At 41.4% G+C, this 19,260-nt stretch overlaps 1 protein-coding gene across 1 annotated transcript; it reads right to left on the reverse strand.

Annotated features, from left to right (window-relative positions):
* Positions 1–2,545: 2,545 nt before the first annotated feature.
* Positions 2,546–6,110, reverse strand: LOC133924072 (stearoyl-[acyl-carrier-protein] 9-desaturase 5, chloroplastic-like). Its single transcript, XM_062369445.1, has 3 exons — positions 5,822–6,110; positions 3,754–4,255; positions 2,546–3,454 (listed from the first exon to the last, which is right to left on the reverse strand). Exons 1-3 carry the CDS (start codon positions 5,923–5,925, stop codon positions 2,894–2,896), a joined length of 1,167 nt encoding a protein of 388 aa, XP_062225429.1. The 5' UTR covers positions 5,926–6,110; the 3' UTR covers positions 2,546–2,893.
* Positions 6,111–19,260: the final 13,150 nt, after the last annotated feature.

Raw genomic sequence — 19,260 nt, forward strand, 5'->3', positions numbered from 1 at the left:
GCGGTAGGCGACAACGAAGTAATCCTCGCAACTTGGAGCGGATGTTAGAGTAGCAATGCCCGCGAAGTCATGGTTATTGGAGGAATTGGTAGCTCCTATCATCATAACATTGTAGACTGTTGCGACTGGACCTTTGGGGTCGGCATTTGGAGATGCTCTAGGGCCTCTTGCCCCAGGCTGATCTCCAAGTCGGTCGTAGGTGGCAAACAAGAGTCTGCGGCTGTTGAAGTGCCATAAGCCTCGATGAGGGTCTGCGTGATCGCAGACACCGTAAAATCCTGTGTAGCGGCCATGTGTTCCTCCTGAACACTAGGGGTTGTCATAATAAAAGGTTCTATGGAAAGGAAGTCTCCAGTCACATCCTTCGTAGATTCTGGAGAAGTAGATGAGATGGCGCCATGCGTGTTGGAGAAGATGTCGTGGAGGACAGCGTCGATGCCGGCGGAGGAGTCGTCATCGGGCACACCTAGGGAGACATGGGCAACACCGTTTAGCGTCTAGATAAGGTGGAAGACTGGCGTAGAGGGAACACCGATGTTTGGCGTGTAGGTGATGTTGCGTGAGTGTTCATCTACAGGTGGTCATTGAGAAGCTTTGTTCATGACCTTCGATGAAGCTACTGATGATGGGATGATGGCATCTGGCAAGATGACGGTTTTTGGTGGTGAAGCAACATGCTACAGATTATCCTTGTTGGTACAGGCATTTGAGGCTTGCGGTCGCCGTGGTAGAGGCACAAAATCTCAAGCATATCCTTTGAATTCCGTGGAGTGGCGAAGACGGCGAACAACTCATCGACACATTGTCGGCATTCGTGGTGAAATTCCTCAAGTTGCCTGTAAATATCCACTCGTGAGGGTGTAGGATCGGATCTGAGTGAAGCATGAAGATTGGAGGAAATCAGAGTGTCGTGGGTACTGTTCACAGGCGGAACAACGGCAAGGGTATTGTTCACATGATGAACAGTATCACAAGCACTGTTCATGTAAGGACTAGGTTGTCGTTGTCGAGGTCGATGTAGTCCGTCTTGATCACATCTACATATGTAGATCTTGAGTTGACTACAAGATCGATCCCTCTGACGAAATCCATGACATTAGAGTGGTCTCTGATACTAGATATAGTGATGGTTGATTATCTGGAGAGAGGAGAGGAGGGGAATGGTGACAACGGAGTTCACCAGTGGCTATGGTGGGGGTGGCTAGGGTTTTGAGCGCAAGGAGTCGATGGCGTGAGAGAGAGAGAGAGCAAGGGTCCGCCAAACGCCAAGCGCTTGGATGGCAAGACCACGCGTAACAGTATCCATGAGTGGGCTTTTGGACCTGCCAATCTTATTGGGCTATGGGCTGGATCTTAACCCACGACAGAGGCTCAAATCCTCCAGGTATGAACCGTATGATGGAGTTTAACCTTCTCGAGTTCTCCTTATTAAGCTTGCTTGTTGTTGAAATAACACATAGCAAATGCTAAGGCTAAGAGGTTTAATAGTTTACAGTTTACTGCCTAGAGCCAAGATTGGATATTGGTTTCTTTCTCGTGTTACATTCAAATGTAATTCAAAACGTATGTATTGTACAGTGTTTATCCTACTCTCCTGTTTTCTTGCTTTATGTGTTCTTACCCATAAATGTTTTAACTGCTTTTGTAGAGAGGTCCTTTCTGCTCCGTACTTGGGATGGATCATTCGGCAATTTCAACACCATATTATGATCAACACTCTAAGATCATTGGTGAATCATGCTAAAAATTCTAGATGACGTGGTTGTCCATATGCTAGCATTCCTTTAATAATTTATTACGAGCTTGTATATATCTAGCTATCGTTGAAACTGGGAACTGTAAGAAAAATGTGCTCTTCGAACATTTTCGTTGAGTTTGCATTGTGCAACATAGGCATATTACTCATTGCATTTGTCAATGTTTAACGTGTAACTTGTTTATAGCAATGAATTGTATTTATTAGGCATTCTTTTTCCCCTTCACATCCTCAAGTACCAGGTTCTTTCTAATTATGGACATAAATAGATTTAGTGTTATGTCCGTGCACAACAATTTAATTATTATTTTAGTTTAGGGACTATTATTGACTTGACAATTACTAGTCTCCCCTAAATTGGCATGCGTTTCTTTGGGTTCATTCTCGAACTTGAACGAAACTATGGAGTGTAAGGAATTGATTTGCGTCGAGTAAATTGAGTGGTGGGCGATAAAGAGACATACTGTGATGACGATGGTAGCTGCTATCTGGTATGGAATATTTTGTGTTTAATAGCCATGGCTTGATTTTACTAATGTGCACAAGCAACCGAATGGTAGCACTGCCATTTTTTAGCAGTGTGAAGACGATTGCACCCTTTGAAATATATAACGGCCCTTTTTGTGTATCCAAGTGCATCGCAACTGTATATGTATCTGATTACTTGCGCAGAACTCAGTGGAAATGAAAACACAGTAAACGGAACAATTTAGAGTCAAGATGGCACCAGAAGCTTTCACACACAGTAAAAAGGCATTTAGAGTAACACAAGTACTTTTAGACTCATCATGCACCAAAGCAAAGCCTGTCCATATACAATCTCCAAATTATTACTTTTGAAATTTATAAGTACTGTAAATATCAATGGTCACATGACTCCATATTCAATAAAACATAAGCTTACTAGGTTGCAACGGCGTTGTTAATGGCTGTGGCCAGCAGGCAGCATCTCATACAAGTCTCTCACCAGGCTCACTGTCATCCAAACTTACAAGATAACAGACAACGTACTTTTGCACGAGTGAGGTCGATAAGTAACTTAACTCTATCCTGCTAGTAACCTAAATGCTGTTTCTTATATAGAACCCCAGAACTCAAGGGCATATAAGATGTATTCTCATCACCGAGCGATCATGATTAAAGTTGAACTTTGCGGTCATAAATCCAACTGAAAGGAATGACTGGTGCTTGCTTCGCCCTTGCTTGCGCCCTTTCATCCAATCGCCTAATTCTCGGTGCCAAGGTACAGACAAAGTCCTGCGCCCGTCTCCCTTCTCCAGACAACCTGGTGAGGTCGGCAACTTTCCACCTCTCGACTAAGAACTCAAGTATGTCAGCGTAGTCTTTAGCAGTGTAGATGCCCAGCCTCTGCGCCACTGAACTGAAGTGTTCAAACAGGTTGTCATCCTTCCCATCATACATGAGATGAGCAGGCATCGCAATCTTCTTCCTCATCATGTCAGCAAACGCAAGCATTGTGTAATCTGGATCGATCTCGAAGAGCTTCTCGACTATCTTGGTGTAAGCTGTCTCATGGCGCTTTTCATCAGCTGCTATTGTACCACATATCTGAGCCAGCTTAAGATCTCCATACTCCTTGGCATGCCTCGCAGTATTGCCATGAGATATAAATGTTGCTCTCTCTTGGAATGATGTGTAAAGGAAACCCAAGTAGGGATTATTCTCAGTTCCTGGATCCTGCATAAGGAAAAAAAGACATTACACTCGAGGCTATGTTCAACAAGTTATCCGAAATAGCAACTGAATAATTATAACTTTTTTCCAGTGCTTTGTCAATTTAACAGCACATATATATTGCTAGAACGTGTTATACTTTAGAATATTTGTAACCATGACTGATTAAAAGCTAGAATTCGTTTAGCACATGCAAGTGATACTTTTAAGAATGTTTGTGATTTCATGATTCATTGAGATATAAATTGAAGGAAAGGGGAAAACAGATAACAATGTCCTTTAAAGTATAAAATAATTGTTACCATTCCAGAGCCAATCAGATACTGTATAGTCTTCTCAATTTGTTTCATGTTGACCCGTCCACTAAGGTACATGTACTTATTGAGAAGATCACCATGCCTGTTCTCTTCAGCTGTCCATGCCCTCGTCCAAACAGCCCAAGTGGTTGGACTTGCACCAGTTTCATCTCGGACACCATCAAGGGTGTTGAGCATTGTTTGATAGGTAGGTAAGGCTTCCTCGGTAACCATGTCACCAACTAAGCAAACAAAGTAGTCATCGGGTATTTCCTTTGCCCGCTCCCTAAGTTCTTTAACTTCGTCATAAAACCCATCAGAAGAAGGTTCTGGCAGAAAGTCCTGTGGCTGCCATGACTTCTCAACTGGCTTCAGGAGGTTCAATAGGTTATCCTTTGCCCAAGGTTCAAGTGAATTGAAAATCTCCCGCTTTTGAGCTGGTAGTGAATGGGTGACTTGGAGATGCACCTCACGTGGAGGAGTATAGGGTTCTTTGACGGTTTTAACCCTAGGAAAAGCAACATAAAGTAATCAGGAAAATGGAAAAGAAACATTGCAAAGTGGAGAAGAAAGTAGTTGACAAGGCGATCTATTCAAAGAGATTGAGCAAGACAAGTCACAATAAACTATCTACAACTAAATCTCTAGACTGTAAATTTCCACACGTTTCTTGCAGCAAATTTACAGTGACCAAGAAATTTGCTTCAACCATTCAGAAATCACATTTACCACAATGAAACAACTTTTCACAAAACAGTGATGAAAGGCTTCTGATTTTTGCATAGAGAGTTTAGCTCAAACAGAGTTACCACTGAGCCTAAAACAGGTCAGCTTCCGATGCAGCTATCATTAGTGGCAGGAATATTCCTGACATAGGTATATCAACCAGGTTTAGAGATTTGAATGGGCTCAAGTGCTGATGTCACGGTTGCAACATACTACAACATTAACAGTGTTGAATCTACCATATTTATAGGGATTTTACAGAACTTATCCAATATAACTTGATGGATAATTTGGTCACATAAAGAACAACCAAAATCCATCACGAAAAACATTATATTGCACTTCAGAACAAACCATCTTCGATAATTTGGTCAAGCACAATCAAAATCCAAGACATTATATTGCACTTCATAATAATCCATACACCTTCATCAACTTATCATAGATTTCTTAACCGCATCCGGCATACTCCTTCCTTTCCAAATAATTAACTGTTGTTAACTGTTTCAGTGTATCCATTCCACATATTTGGCAATTTCATCATAATTTGGAAGTATCATAGATTTCTTAACCGCATCCGGCATACTCCTTCCTTTCCAAATAGTTAACTGTTGTTAACTGTTTCAGTGTATCCATTCCACATACTTGGCAATTTCATCATAATTCGGAAGTATCATTGATGACACATATCAGTGTCGCTTTCATGTGGCAGTTCTAAATAGAGTTATATTTCGAGAAAAAATTGAAAAAGTCTTGCTGCATACACCCTAAAACAACGGATTTGTTATTTAGGAATGGACACAGTAAAGTTTCAGTTGTTAAAGCAGTAAATTCAGATTTAACATTAGAAAGAAACCACGATAACATATTCAGTTCTTAAATTCAAGACCACAATCGCAATCAGCAGATTCGAACAGGTTCGGATATCAACAGTCTAACTACCTCTTGCATGACATCCGTACAGCCGCAAACGCCGCAGATAACCAAATCAGGGACGAGTCACGAACTACACATCCAGATCACAAGCAGAAAGAACGAACTACCAGTCGGATGCCAACGCACAAATCTTTCCAAACTACTAAAATCCTAGATCTCGGCAAGATCAATGGAGGAGAAACCAAACGCAAGGTGGAATTTTTGCCCCAACCCGGATCGCAAATCAAACACAGAAGACGAACTTTTTTCTGACGATTTGATTCGATCCACTAGACTAAGCCAACCCAGATCACGAATCCCACCAACCCAAAGATCATGGCTCCCAACAACCAGCTCATTTCCAAGAACCCCCTCACCCCATTGGAAAACAACAACTTGAACACAAGCCAAGGTCAGGATCTGCTCTGCTCACCTGTTGATGGTGGAGGCCATGGCCACCACTGGCGACGCCCCATTGGCCCTCCTCCGCGCGCACGACGGGAACGGCGACGCGGGAGACGCCCTCAACGCCGCCATGAAGATCACCCACCACCGCCTCCTGCCTGCTCTGGCAAAGATCTCGACGCGGAGGGTGCTCTCTGCCGCGGAGCCCGGGATCTTGGGCGCTCGTGGCTGTCACCACTCGGCCCGGGCTTAAACAAGGGGTTTCTCCGGGCGGCGAGGTCGGCTATTAAAAAGGGGTTGTTGTTTCTTGGACGAATTTTCTTTTCGTCGCTGCATTTTTATACAACTTTCGGTGTGATTCTTTTGCTTGTGCTGCGTCAGCGTTTTCCAAGGACGCTGCTATTCCACGCGCGTGCCAGGAGAAAGTAGCAATTTTTTGAACAGCTCATCTAACTTTCTGTTTTTGTAAAAAATTCTTTTATCCCATTTCTTTCTATTTTTAGAAAAGTTTTTCGAATACATTTTTTGAAAAAGTTAACAAAAAAATTTACAGAATAAGTTTTAAAAAAATTAATGAAAAAAGTTTACTCAGATAAGTTTTAAGAATTTTTTTTAAAATCTTCTTTTTCAAAAAATGGAAAATTTAGGCGGGCGCCCGCAACGCAGCGCGCGTCCGAATCAGGATTCCTGGTTTTCCAACCTCTTCTGGTGGGTGCATTGAAAATCTGATGTCACCTCACGGGTCCATTTGTCGGAAATAGTTTTGGGGGAGGCTGCCTAGATTAGCAATTTTTCTGTTTCGGTAAACAAATATTCTGCTAAAAATTTTAGCCAATTTTTTTTTCACAGGACACCAACTTTCATGGCACTCACACCCGAACACTGATTGAAACTGAAATATTATTCCTGTTGATTGAGAGTGTCGTAGTTGTGCTAGCTGCCATGAGATTTCTACCATCAGCCATAATAAAGCAATGAAAGAAGTCCTTGATTTACCCTTCTACTCTGTATCCTTCCGCCTCTTCTCTGGACCTCCCTAAATTCTCTATCTCAGTTCACTGATTGCGTGAGATTTATGATCAATGACGAGTTGACAACAACATCATGCTACAGTGGTACCAGAGCCAGACGATTCGCGACTTGAATCCTTGCTATTCTCTCGGCCTTGATTGATAATTCCACGAGGGGTCTGCGATTACCTTCGGGTTGAATGCTGTAAATCCACAACTGGTTTGATCGGCTTTGAGGAGGATTCACCACGGCTCCAACTAGGCTCAACGCGATGGTGCGGCAAGATGTAGAGGCAATGGGCTCATTTGAAGAGCGGGTGATGGAGAAATTGGCAGCGCTAGAGCTGGTTCAGAAGCAAATCGCGGAGCTAGATGGGAAAATGATGAACAAGCTGAAAAGATGGAGCAGCTGCAGACCAAGGTAGATCCATCCATGACATCACTCAGTCAAGTTCAGCATAAGAAGGTGCAGTTCGCAAGATTCCTGAAAGGGACGGGTGACAGGCTCATGGGGTAGAAGCAGACGGATTTCCCCTACAACCACCACAACAATCTTCTACTCCGACCCCGAACCTACAGGTTACATTACCCACCCAATCCCCTCCCAGTTTTCCATGAGTACTCGTAGGAACTGGATGCCTAAGTTGGATTTCCCCAAGTTTAATGGGACAGATGTTCGTATTTGGCTGGATAAATGTCATGCTTTCTTTATATTGTACCAAATTTCTGATAGATTCAAAGTGTCATGAGCAACAATGCATTTACTCGATAGCGCGGCTCACTGGTACGAATCCTACAAACTCATGCATCCATATCTTGATTGGGCTCAATTTTGTGAAACCGTTCTTGTTGAATTTGAAGTCAATATACACCGTAACAAGTTGATGGAACTTTTCTCTCTAAAGCAAAGTGGCTCAGTAGAGGAGTATAAAAAGAAATTAGAGCAATTTGCTAGGTACCATCGTAAAAACCTTAAAAATTAGAAAATACCATCGGTATGCTCACAACCGATGGTATTTTTCAATATGAACACTTTTGCAATGGTATCCATCTAATTTTGTCAAAGAAATTTGAGCAACTCATGTACCATGTCCGCCTGTATGACAACACTTTGAGTGAGACACTCCTAGTTACCCAGTTTATCATTTGCCTCAAAGATGATCTTCGAGCTGTAGTGGAAGGGAAATTACCTGACGTAGTTAGTCGAGCAGCACATTTGGCATTGGTTCAGGAGAGTGTTGTTGATAGACTGATGAAACCACACTTTAAGAGTGCAGCAAGTAAACACTACACTGGCAGTAGTAGTAAAGGCGACACCAAGCCTAATATCAACTCAGGGGACTTATGGAAAACCAAACAGTTGCACGAGTATAGGAAGGCAAATGGGTCATGCTATAAATGTGGCGATAAGTACACTCAAGGTCACAAATGTGCTACACCAACTCTTGCCCAAATCAGGGCCATGGAAGTGGGGGATGTAACTGACATAATTTCAGATGACATCTTGGATATCATAGTGAGCAATGCTGATCAACATGAGGAGGGTATGCATTTATCTGTCTATGCCTTATCTGGATTAGATAATCCTAAAATTATCAGAAGTCGAGCATTGGTACAAAATCAGATTTTGATCATGCTTTTTGACTCCGGTAGTTACCATAGTTTTCTTGATGCATCTATTGCTTCTAAATTAGGATGCCATGAAAAGTCCATCAACCATCGGCTAGTGAGAGTTGCTAATGGAGAACTAATGATCTGTAACAGTGAGGTGCCACACTTTACATGGTGGGTACCCAGACATACCTTCCAACATAACATGAAAGTGCTGGAGTTGGGAGGGTATGATGCTATTCTTGGCATGGATTGGCTCGAGCAGTGGGGACTCATGAATTGTCAGTGGGCTGAGAAATGGGTGGAATTCCAAATTGAGGGCAAGACCATCAAACTACAAGGCATCACTGATCATCCCATCACTGACTTACAAGGAGCATCCATTGTCAGACTTTTGAAGTGGCACAAGGGCAATGATAAATGGGCTACAGTGATGATCACACACCAAGTAGATACACAACAACCTACTATACCTAAAGCAGTACAACCTCTTCTGACCAAATGCCAAGATGTGTTTCAAGAGCCAACTTCATTACCACCTCATAGACAATACAATCACCACATTCATCTATTGCCTAATGCATCACTAGTGAACTCAAGGCCATACATGTATTCCCCTCTTCAAAAAGATCAAATAGAAAGACAAGTGGCAGATATGCTTAAGGCAGGAACAATTACAACTAGCATGAGCCCATTTGCTTCACTAGTTCTTCTAGGCAAGAAAAAAGATGGAACCTAGCGATTCTGTATCGATTATAGGAAACTCAACTCTATTACTATCAAGAGCAAATTTCCAATGCCAATTGTTGATGAAATACTTGATGAGCTTGCTGGTGCATCTTTGTTTGCCAAGTTGGACTTGAGAACAAGATTTCACCAAATTCGTGGGGCTGAAGAAGATGAGTTCAAAACAGCATTTAAAACTCATCATGGATAATTTTAGTTCAAAGTGATGCCATTTGGACTTACAAATGCCCCATCTACATTCCTGTGTCTTATGAATTCCAATTTACACCATATATCAGAAAATTCATTTTGGTATTAAAGGATGACATATTGATTTATAGTAAGACTCTTGAGGACCATCTACAACATTTGGAGTTGGTATTTCAAGTACTCAGACAGCATGCCATATATGTTAAAGGTAGCAAATGCAGTTTTGCACAACATCAGCTAGAGTATCTCGACCATATCGTATCTAACAAAGGAGTGGCAACATATCCACAAAAGACAACTACAATGCTTCAATGGCCCGTACCAATCAATGTCACTGAACTCATAGGCTTTCTTGGGTTAACAGGTTATTACCGAAAAATTGTGCAAGGATATGGTGTTCTGGCCAAACCATTTTTTTTCTCAAACACGCAGAGCTACGTATCATTGTATTAAGATAGAAGAAAAAGTTCAAACAAACAACAACAAAACCCACACATACTAAACTTAACTCACACCCGCCCACGCGAATAAATTTTTGAACTGATTACATGGCTTGCCACTGAACTAAGAAGAAGACCAGCTACTAGGACCCAGAGGCATTACAATCCTCCTCCGACCAGATGCACCAGACCAGAGGCCCCTGCCTCACACCATAGCCGAGCCTCTTCCCAAGCTCTTCTCAAAACCTGTTGTACATCGGGGGTTGCACCATCGAACACATACTCATTTCAATGTTTCCATATAAGCCACTGAAGGGATCAGTGACGTTCTAAGGGGAGGGAGTGAATTAGGACACTTAGAACTATTTTGGCTCCAAAAAACAACACAAGATAAATCTAATCAAATTCTATCTAGATGTGTTCTAGGTTTATCTAGTGTGTCTACTCTACCAATCAAAGCACTTGCAACCTATCTAAGAAGGTAAATTGTAAGAATGTAAATACAGAAACGTAAATAAGGTAGAGAGAGCAAACTCGGTATAAGGATTTTTTCTATGGTATCGATGGCATGAATACCACCCCTAGTCCACGTTGGAGCTCCACAAAGGATATGCTCCTAGTCACTATCCTGTCATGGCTATTGAGTCACCAAGTCATAAAGACAAGACCTCCATCCGGATGAGCCGTCAAGCCACCAAGATAAGATTTCACCGCTAGTCTCTCTTCTGATTCCTTACCGTCGTGATCACTTCGGAGCTTAAACCACCAAGGCAAGGGTCTCCGCGTCCCAGCACAATTGCCTTGTCGCCGCTCCACACCAAGTTGAAGGGTCAACAAGCTTGTCGACGAGTCAACAAAACTCCAAGGTATTGGCATACCACTTGGTACAAGATTGGATCACTTCTTGATCCACTCTCTAGGCAGCAATCACATAGCAACACTCTCTCTAGGCCTATAAGCACTAATCACTTACTAATCTTGTGCTTAATTATCTTGGTTAATCATATTAAACACTTTGGTGGCTTAGATGTATTCTCAAGTGTGTATGAGCTTCTTCTAGACTCCAGCAGTATGCCACACCTTCAAATGACTGAGTGGAGGGGTATTTATAGTCTCAAACCCGCGCACCAGCCGTTAACTCAACAGCTCAGAAAAATTGTTAACACTGGATGATCCAGTGAGAACAATAGTATTGACACCAGATCGTTCAGTGAGTACACTCTCACAAACTAGCCGTTGGAATCCCACTCAAGCCTCTGTGAACACCGGACACTCCAGTGTATACTTCATCTCCATCACCGGACTATCTGGTGAGTTATCCTGAGCCATCCGAGTCATTCCTTCTTCTCTGTGTAAATTACTTCGGTGTAAGCATATGGTACATATCACTTCTTCACCGGACTATCCGATGAGTTGACTTCAACCAACCGAGCCAATGCAACCCTCTCTGAAAATAATGCTTCGGTGTGCACAGCCTTCATCACTGGACCATCCGATGAGTTGATCTTTGTTCTGCCTCTTTGCATTGTTCATTGTCTGGTGTGTGCAACATATTGATCATCGGACCATACCGTGCTTTAATCTTCAACTTCAATGGCTACAACCTTCTCTAGATAAAATGCTCCGGCGTGTGTCTTCTCTGATCACCGGACCTTCCGGTGAGGTCTTCAGGCCTCTCTTCCCTTTGTCAAATATGCTCCGGTGAGTTCAATACCGAGAGCATCGGACCATCCGGTGAGGCAAATCTTCCTGGGACTTCTCCAATTTAGTTCAACTTTGTCCCGACTGCAGTGGTTTCTTCATGTATTGCATCCATGAGACTTATTAACATATATTCTTGACAAACATGTTATTCCTATTAGCTATGTTGTCATTAATCACCAAAATCACAATAATGAACTAATAGGGTTATTTTCGCTATAATCTCCATCTTTTGTTGATTAATGACAACACAACCAAAGAAAGTGGCAAATAATAAATGATACCAAATGTAAAGATTATAAGTGAGCACAAAGTCTTACCATATTGTTTGGATGCATGTTCTTACCACATAGTCTCCCTTTATTGTGGCTCTCTATTTTTCCATTGCCACTATCTCCCTTGAACGACCTACACAAGAGCTTCTCTTTTGTCAATCTTAGTGCCTAGCATCTTTTCTTCTTTCTCTTGTCAACTTCGGTATTCCTAGATGTCTTGCTTGTTGCTATAATCTCCTCGCATTGGTTATCTTACTTTCATCTTGTTTTCATCTTGCTTTGGTCGTCAAAATTCTCCCCCTTTATCAATAATTTCCAAAAAAGGCTATAAACACATGGGAGAGAGCTTCACAAATCATGATCCAATAAAAAAAAATACCAATTATATGGGTATTACTACAAATGAATGATACCAATTGTAGGCTATGAAAGCACATGGATCATAATTTATGAAACTCACATAATATAGTCTAAACTCCCCCTATATGTGTGCATACATACAGTGAGAAAGAAACATATGCACAACTAGATAATATATCAAGATAGGAAGTTTAAACTATATTATGCATGGAGATAGATTAAATAAATAAAAGATTTGATAATGATACCAATTGAAGCATTTAAGCATTGCATACCTCCGGGGATATGTTGATTTCTCCATGAAACTACAAAAGATGTCACTAAAATACATGTTAGTCTCAAAATCATAACATATATGATATACTCTCCCTAAATGTGTGCATACAAGTGTTGAGTACTTGCGATATATATATGCACTTGTTATTGATAACAACAGGGATTTATCTTATAGATTGGATCATGACACATAAAAGATACCAAATATAAAAATTAGTGTCATGAAATAAATCTACAACTAATAAACCATGTAGGTTGATCATGTGTTAGAGATAAACACATGTAACCTACCATATGAAAACATATACTAGGTATTACAATAAATTGAAATAAGCATATACAATCCTATATGAGGCAAATAAGGTGGAAGCAAAGAACAAAATGCATGAACATAAGTCTAGCTACCATTTACCTCTTTTCCTTTGGATGGGGATTTCGGTATACGATGATTATTATTTTCATCAAAGTGCCCAAACTTGTATACTTGGCTTCTTTACTTGAACCTTCACATCATCTTGTGAGCAAACTCTTCAAATCCCCATAGCCGTTTCGGGCTTCAAGTCTTTTTTGGAACCTAAACCTATTAGGGCCCTATTATGTTGGTGATGATTTTATTGAGCACCCAAATAGGTTGGTTCTACCTCCAATCATGTCTCTCAATCATGTGTGCAATTACCTTGCCATTATCCTTCTTCTAGAGCTTGTAGTGGTTGTTCTTGTTCTTAATCTTGTAGTTAGGCTTGGTGTATAAGTTAGAGGTCTTGTTGGAGAGGTTCATCATCATCTTCTTCTCCTTGGTCTCCTTCTTCACTTATTTGCAGTTGAAGGACTTGTGACCTTCTTGATGGCATTTGAAGCATGTCACGGTGAACCCCTCTGCAAGCTTCTTCACCATAGTTGCATGGTTATCTTGAGGAGGTTAGACATGATTTTTGCCCTTTAGTCTTGCCAAATCCTTCTTAAGTTTCGCCACTTCTTCTTTGAGCTCATCATTTCTTGCGCAATGAGATCATTTCTCAACACAAATCTTATTACAAAAAAGTGAGCTAGATAAAGTAGTTAAATCATCACAAGAAGTAGAAGCATCTACCTTACAAATGAAATTAAATAGAGAGGTAGATTGCTTTAAAGGGACCTTAGTTTTAGATTCAATGCACTCAAATTTATCTTTAAGCTCTTCATACTCCTTCTTTAGCAAATTGAATTTGCACAATAATTGTTCGTAATTAGAAACAAAGGTAGCATGAATGTCATTAAGTGCATTGAATTTTTTAAGCTTTTTAGGTTATTTTTAAGGGTCATTTGTTGCTCATTGATCAAATGAATGAGTTCATCATAGGAAGGAGAATCCTCATCAGATTCATCATCATTTACATTGCTATCCATACCTTTGATCATAAGACACATGTGAGATGGCTTGCGAGATGACTTATGTGATGATGACCTTGAGGAAGAGTTTTTCTTGGATGGGAGGATAGTGAAGCTTTTATCACTTGAGCTTGATTCTTCATCGTCGCTCACCCATCTTCCTATGCTTGCAAATGCCTTGACTCTTCCTCTTGTCTCTCTCTTGTTCTTCGTCTTTTTCTTCTCCTTCTTGATATGATCAATTGTTTTGATCAAGTCCTTTATAGATATTGGGTGATCAATTTTGGTATTGATCTTCTTGATGTTTTTCTCCACTTGTGAGATGAGCTTGTTAACTTTGGGATCCATCTCTTCATCGCTTGAGGTACTTTGCTCATCTTCTTCATAGCTCTCTTCATTATCTTTACTTGAAGTATTTTTCTCACCACTTGATCATCTTTAATTGGCATCAAATCTAAACCATTGATCTCATTAACAAGAATGTTCAAACGTGAGTACATGTCATTAGCACTTTTATGGGGTAATTGCTTGATGCCATTGAGCTTAGTAACAAGCACATGATATTTCTCATATTTCTCATTGCGCACATCTTTTGTGCATTTATTTATTTCAATAAGACTAATTCAAATATCATGTGCATTGGTAAGAGAATAAACACGATTAAATGTATCAACACATATAGATGATAAAAGAATATTCTTGGCCAATGCATCTAACTTTCTCTCCTTGTTGGTGATGCGAGGTCTCATCCCTTCCTCGGTGACTCTCCAAGCATCCAACCATCGGGCTTGCAAAAAATAAGTCATTAGAATTTTCACTAGGGGAAGTTTGTGCCATTGAAAAGTGGAGCACTATAGGAATCTATCCCAACCCCGAACGTCACAACTCATTAGGCGGTGAAGCCTAATCTATCACAGTGAGATTAAGGCTCAAATACCACTTGAATTGGTGAAACCTTATAAAAGGTGTGAAGCTCTAACACAAATTGTAGAGCTAGATGTGAGCTCTAGCTCTAATACCAATTGAAGGGATCGGGAACGTCATAAGAGCAGGAGGTGAATTAGGATACTTAGAACTATTTTAGCTCTAAAAAATAACACAAGATAAACTTATACTAAATTCTATCTAGATGTGCTCTAGGTTTATCTAGTGTATCTCTTCTACAGATCAAAGCGCTTGCAACCTATCTAAGAAGGTAAATTGCAAGAATGTAAATATAGAAATATAAATAAGATAGAGAGAGCAAACTAGGCATAAAGATTTTTTTTGTGGTATCGATGTCATGAATGTCTCCCCTAGCCCACATTGGAGCTCTACAAAAGGATATACTCCCGGTTGGCACCCGATCACGGCTATTGAGCCACCAAGTCACAAAGACAAGGTCTCCGCTCGGATGAGCCACCAAGCCACCAAGGCAAGGTCTCACCACTAGCCTCTCTTTCGGTTCCTTACCGCTGTGATCACTTTGGAGCTTGAGCCATCAAGGCAAGGGTCTCTGCATCCCCGTACAATCGCCTTACCGCCGCTCCACACCAAGTTGAAGGGTCAACAATGCTTGCTGGCGAGTCACCAAGACTCCAAGGTACCAGTATATTACTTGGTACAAGGTTGGATCACTCCTTGATCCACTCTCTAGGCAGCAATCACATAGCAACATTCTCTCTAGGCCTATAAGCACTAATCACTCACTAATCTTGTGCTAAATTGCCTTGGATTATCACATTAAGCACTTTGGTGGCTAAGATGTCTTCTCAAGTCTGTATGAGCTTCCTTTAGACTCCAGCAGCATGCCACACCTTCAAATAACTAAGTGGAGGGGTATTTATAGCCTCAAACTCGCGCACTAGCCGTTAACCCAACAGCTCATAAAAGTTGTTAACACCGGATGATCCGGTGAGAATAATAGTACTAACACTGGATCATCTAGTGAGTACACTCTCATAAACTAGCCGTTGGAACTCCACTCAAGCCTCTATGAACACCGGACACTCTGGTGTATACTTTATCTCCATCACCGGACTATGCGGTGAATTATCCTGAGCCATCCAGACCTTTCCTTCTTCTTTGTGTAAATTACTCCGGTATAAGCATCTGGTGCATATCACTTCATTACTGAACTATCCGGTGAGTTGACTTCAGCCAACCTAGCCAATGCAACCCTCTCTAGAAATAATGCTTCGGTGTGTACAGCCTTCATCACCGGACCATCTGATGAGCCGAACTTCATTCTGCCTCTTTGCACTGTTCATTGTTCTGTGTGTGCAACACATTGATCACCGGGCCATCCGGTGCTTTGATCTTCAACTTCAATGCCTGCAATCTTCTCTAGACAAAGTGCTCTGCTGTGTGTCTTCTCTGATCACCGGACATTTTAGTGAGGTCTTTAGGCCTCTCTCCCCTTTGTCAAATATGCTCTACTGAGTTCAATGCCCAGAGCACCGGACCATCCAGTGAGGCAAATCTTCCTGGAACTTCTCTGATTCAGTCCAACATATATTCCTGACTGTGATGGCTTCTTCATGTATGGCATCCATGAGACCTACTAACATATATTCTTGACAAACATATGGACTATATTGTCATTAATCTCCAAAATCACAATCATGGTCTAATAGGGCCATTTTCGCTAGAGCCACACTCCCTAGAGAATGAGCGAGTTGAACCCCTTCCTCATGCTTGTTGAACCGCTTGCTTGTTTTCACCCACCAATCGCTGAATAGTTCTTCTTGCTTTGGTGGATCTTGGCTCACAAACCCCAAGTTTTTCTATGAAGAGCTAATCTAATCGTATTAGTTTCTATAATGGATTTCTTATGTGGAATACTAATGGATAGGGTCTCACGTCCCAAATCCATAATCACTTAATTAAGCATTATGTTTAATTTTATGTAATTTTATTTTGGAATGCTAGTGCAATTCGTTTAGAGTCAATCGGATGAGAGAAAGAAATTCGGAAGATAAAAGAATCGATCTCGTAGTAAAACAGGCTTTTCTCTAGCACGTGGGCCCACCTAGCCGGCCCCACCACCTCTCCCTTCACTTGGGTAGCCCCCACCTGCTCCCTCTCCCTCTCCCTCTCTCTCTATCTCTCCCTCACACCACTCCCATGCTCCCTCTCTCCCTCAACTGGCCAAGATAAGGAGAGAAGCTCCCCCTCTCAAGCTTTCTCACTCCTTCACCCAAAATCTCCCTCAATCACTTGAAAGCAAGGTATGCATGTGTTGCCATGGTGTTCACACCTCTCTAGCTTCCCATCCACCCAAGAATCACTCACATGCATGAAGATTTGAAGGATCTGCAAAGCAATTTCATCACACTTGTTTTTTCTGAAATTTCAGCAGCTGTTCATTTTTTTCTCCAAGCCTTGTTCTCTCTGTTTCCTCAATATCCCGACGGTCACCTACCTCCACAAGCACCATGGGTAAGTCCCTTAGGCTTCCCCGGGCGTGAATGCGTGATTTGGTTGGTCGATTTTGAGTTGGAGCAGAGTTCTTGAGTTCTTGAGTTTTGGAGCTAAAATGAGGATTTGGGTGAGATTTAAGTTAGAAATCGTGTTGCTAGGTTGATGAGTGAGTTCTAGACTCTATAAACTCTCTCAAACATGTTACCCTTTGGTTTGGAGAGGCTCGCAAATCAAATCGGTCAAGATTTCCCCCCTTAAAGCAGCCTCTCTGGACAACCCGGATAATCCGGATTGACCCAAATATCTGGATAAACCTGGAAAAATCCCATTGAATTGTCTTTAGAAATCATTAGGGTTTAGGGTCTAATTTAAGTCTAGAACCCTTTGGATAGGGCATATACATGTTGATGTAGCATAGATTTAGCATTCGAGTTGAATCGTCCAGGGAAAACACTTTAGAATTCAACTCGACCAGAACTCGAATTGTCTGGATTAACCCAGGGGGTCCAGGTAAATTCAATTTAGATTTAGCCGAGAGCCCTCATTTGGAGGTTCACCTAGAGGTTTCGAAACCTGGATACTCCGAGTTCAACCAGGAGTGTCTGGTCCAATCCGGAGTATCCGGACTCCAACTGGAGGTTCCGAGTTATTTAAAAAATGGCTAACCGAGAGCCCTCCCACGGAGGTTCACCTGGAGGTTCCAGAACCCGGATACTCTGAATTCAACCCGGAGTCTACAACCTCCTGTTACTTTTCTGGCGTTGTTTAGATCGCAAGTTTCATTATTTCTCCGTATGTCTCACACATTTAGCTTGTTGTTATGCATATTGTAGCATACATTCTGCACTTCATTTATGCTCATCATTGCACACATTTTTTTTTAGTGAACGAAGAACCAGAGCGTGTCGCGACCATGGTTGAAGGCGACGACAATCTACCCGAGTTCTGCGAGTGTTGTGCGGGTAGCATAAGGCAAACCCAGAGCAGCAATGCAAGCATCTAAGCATACTTCTCCCATTAATTTGGATCATATATGTCTAATGCGATAAATATGCTTTATGTATGTTATGCATGTGTTTGAGTCGATGTTGATTTTATGATGGGTGGAACTTATATTGATGCACTAATTCTCCTATCATGAATAATTGTTGATCCGTATCCTTGTAGTCTAGGTTTAATATGATGTTGTCTAACTTAAAATGTTATTCATGATGCTTAGCAAGTGCTCAGGTCCTCATTAGAAGTTAAGCGGTGAAGTGTTTCATCGTTCATGAGCTTATGCTTTAATTACTTGTACAATGATCATAATAATGGATTGATGGTGTTGGTTGGATGGGTTGCGAGATGAAACAAGATGTGGAGTTCCTCTAGGTAGGTCGGGAGAGGAACCCAGACACCGTAGAACGCTTGTGTCGCTTAAGCACCGATCATTATTGCAGTTAGCTCTAGCACTTACCATACTTACTACATGTCAATCTAATGGTAAGACAAGCTGAATACCTCTGTAGCTGTGATCATTTGGGCTTGAACATCGACGGTGTGAGCTAGCAGGCTTGTAGAGACACTTGTGGTTGCTCCAGGAGTTAACCAAAGTGGGCTTCGCACTGAGCGATGCACAATTCAAATGGTTGAAGCTTATTGGGAAATGTTGACATGAGTACCCCCTTGTATGGACCTGTGTGGTCGTACTAGCCGTATGGTCCACAAGTCTTGAGGGTAAAGTTGTACCCACCCTGTAGGGTGTAAAAACATTTCGAAATACCGTGCTCTCAGTCATGAGCATGCTTCTATCCATTTGCAGCAGTCGTAGAGCTACGAATGTGGATCGAGATGGTTGATGGGTTGAGAGTGCTTTACAGATATTATTCCTATGTTTCCTTTTATATTATGTTCAGTTGATGTTTATGGGCTAGTTTGTTACTTTGGTCAAGTATAGATGCTCACACATGATTATGTCAAATATGCTTTTGCATATGAATTTACTTAACCATGTGTTTTTTGCTAACATCCCAATGTATAATCCATTGAAGTCGAGCTATTTATAAGTGTCCATTATAGATTAAGTCTTGCGAGTACCTTCATACTCAC

This window comes from Phragmites australis, chromosome 7 (assembly GCF_958298935.1).
Source record: "Phragmites australis chromosome 7, lpPhrAust1.1, whole genome shotgun sequence".
In the NCBI taxonomy this organism is placed as follows: Eukaryota; Viridiplantae; Streptophyta; class Magnoliopsida; order Poales; family Poaceae; genus Phragmites; species Phragmites australis.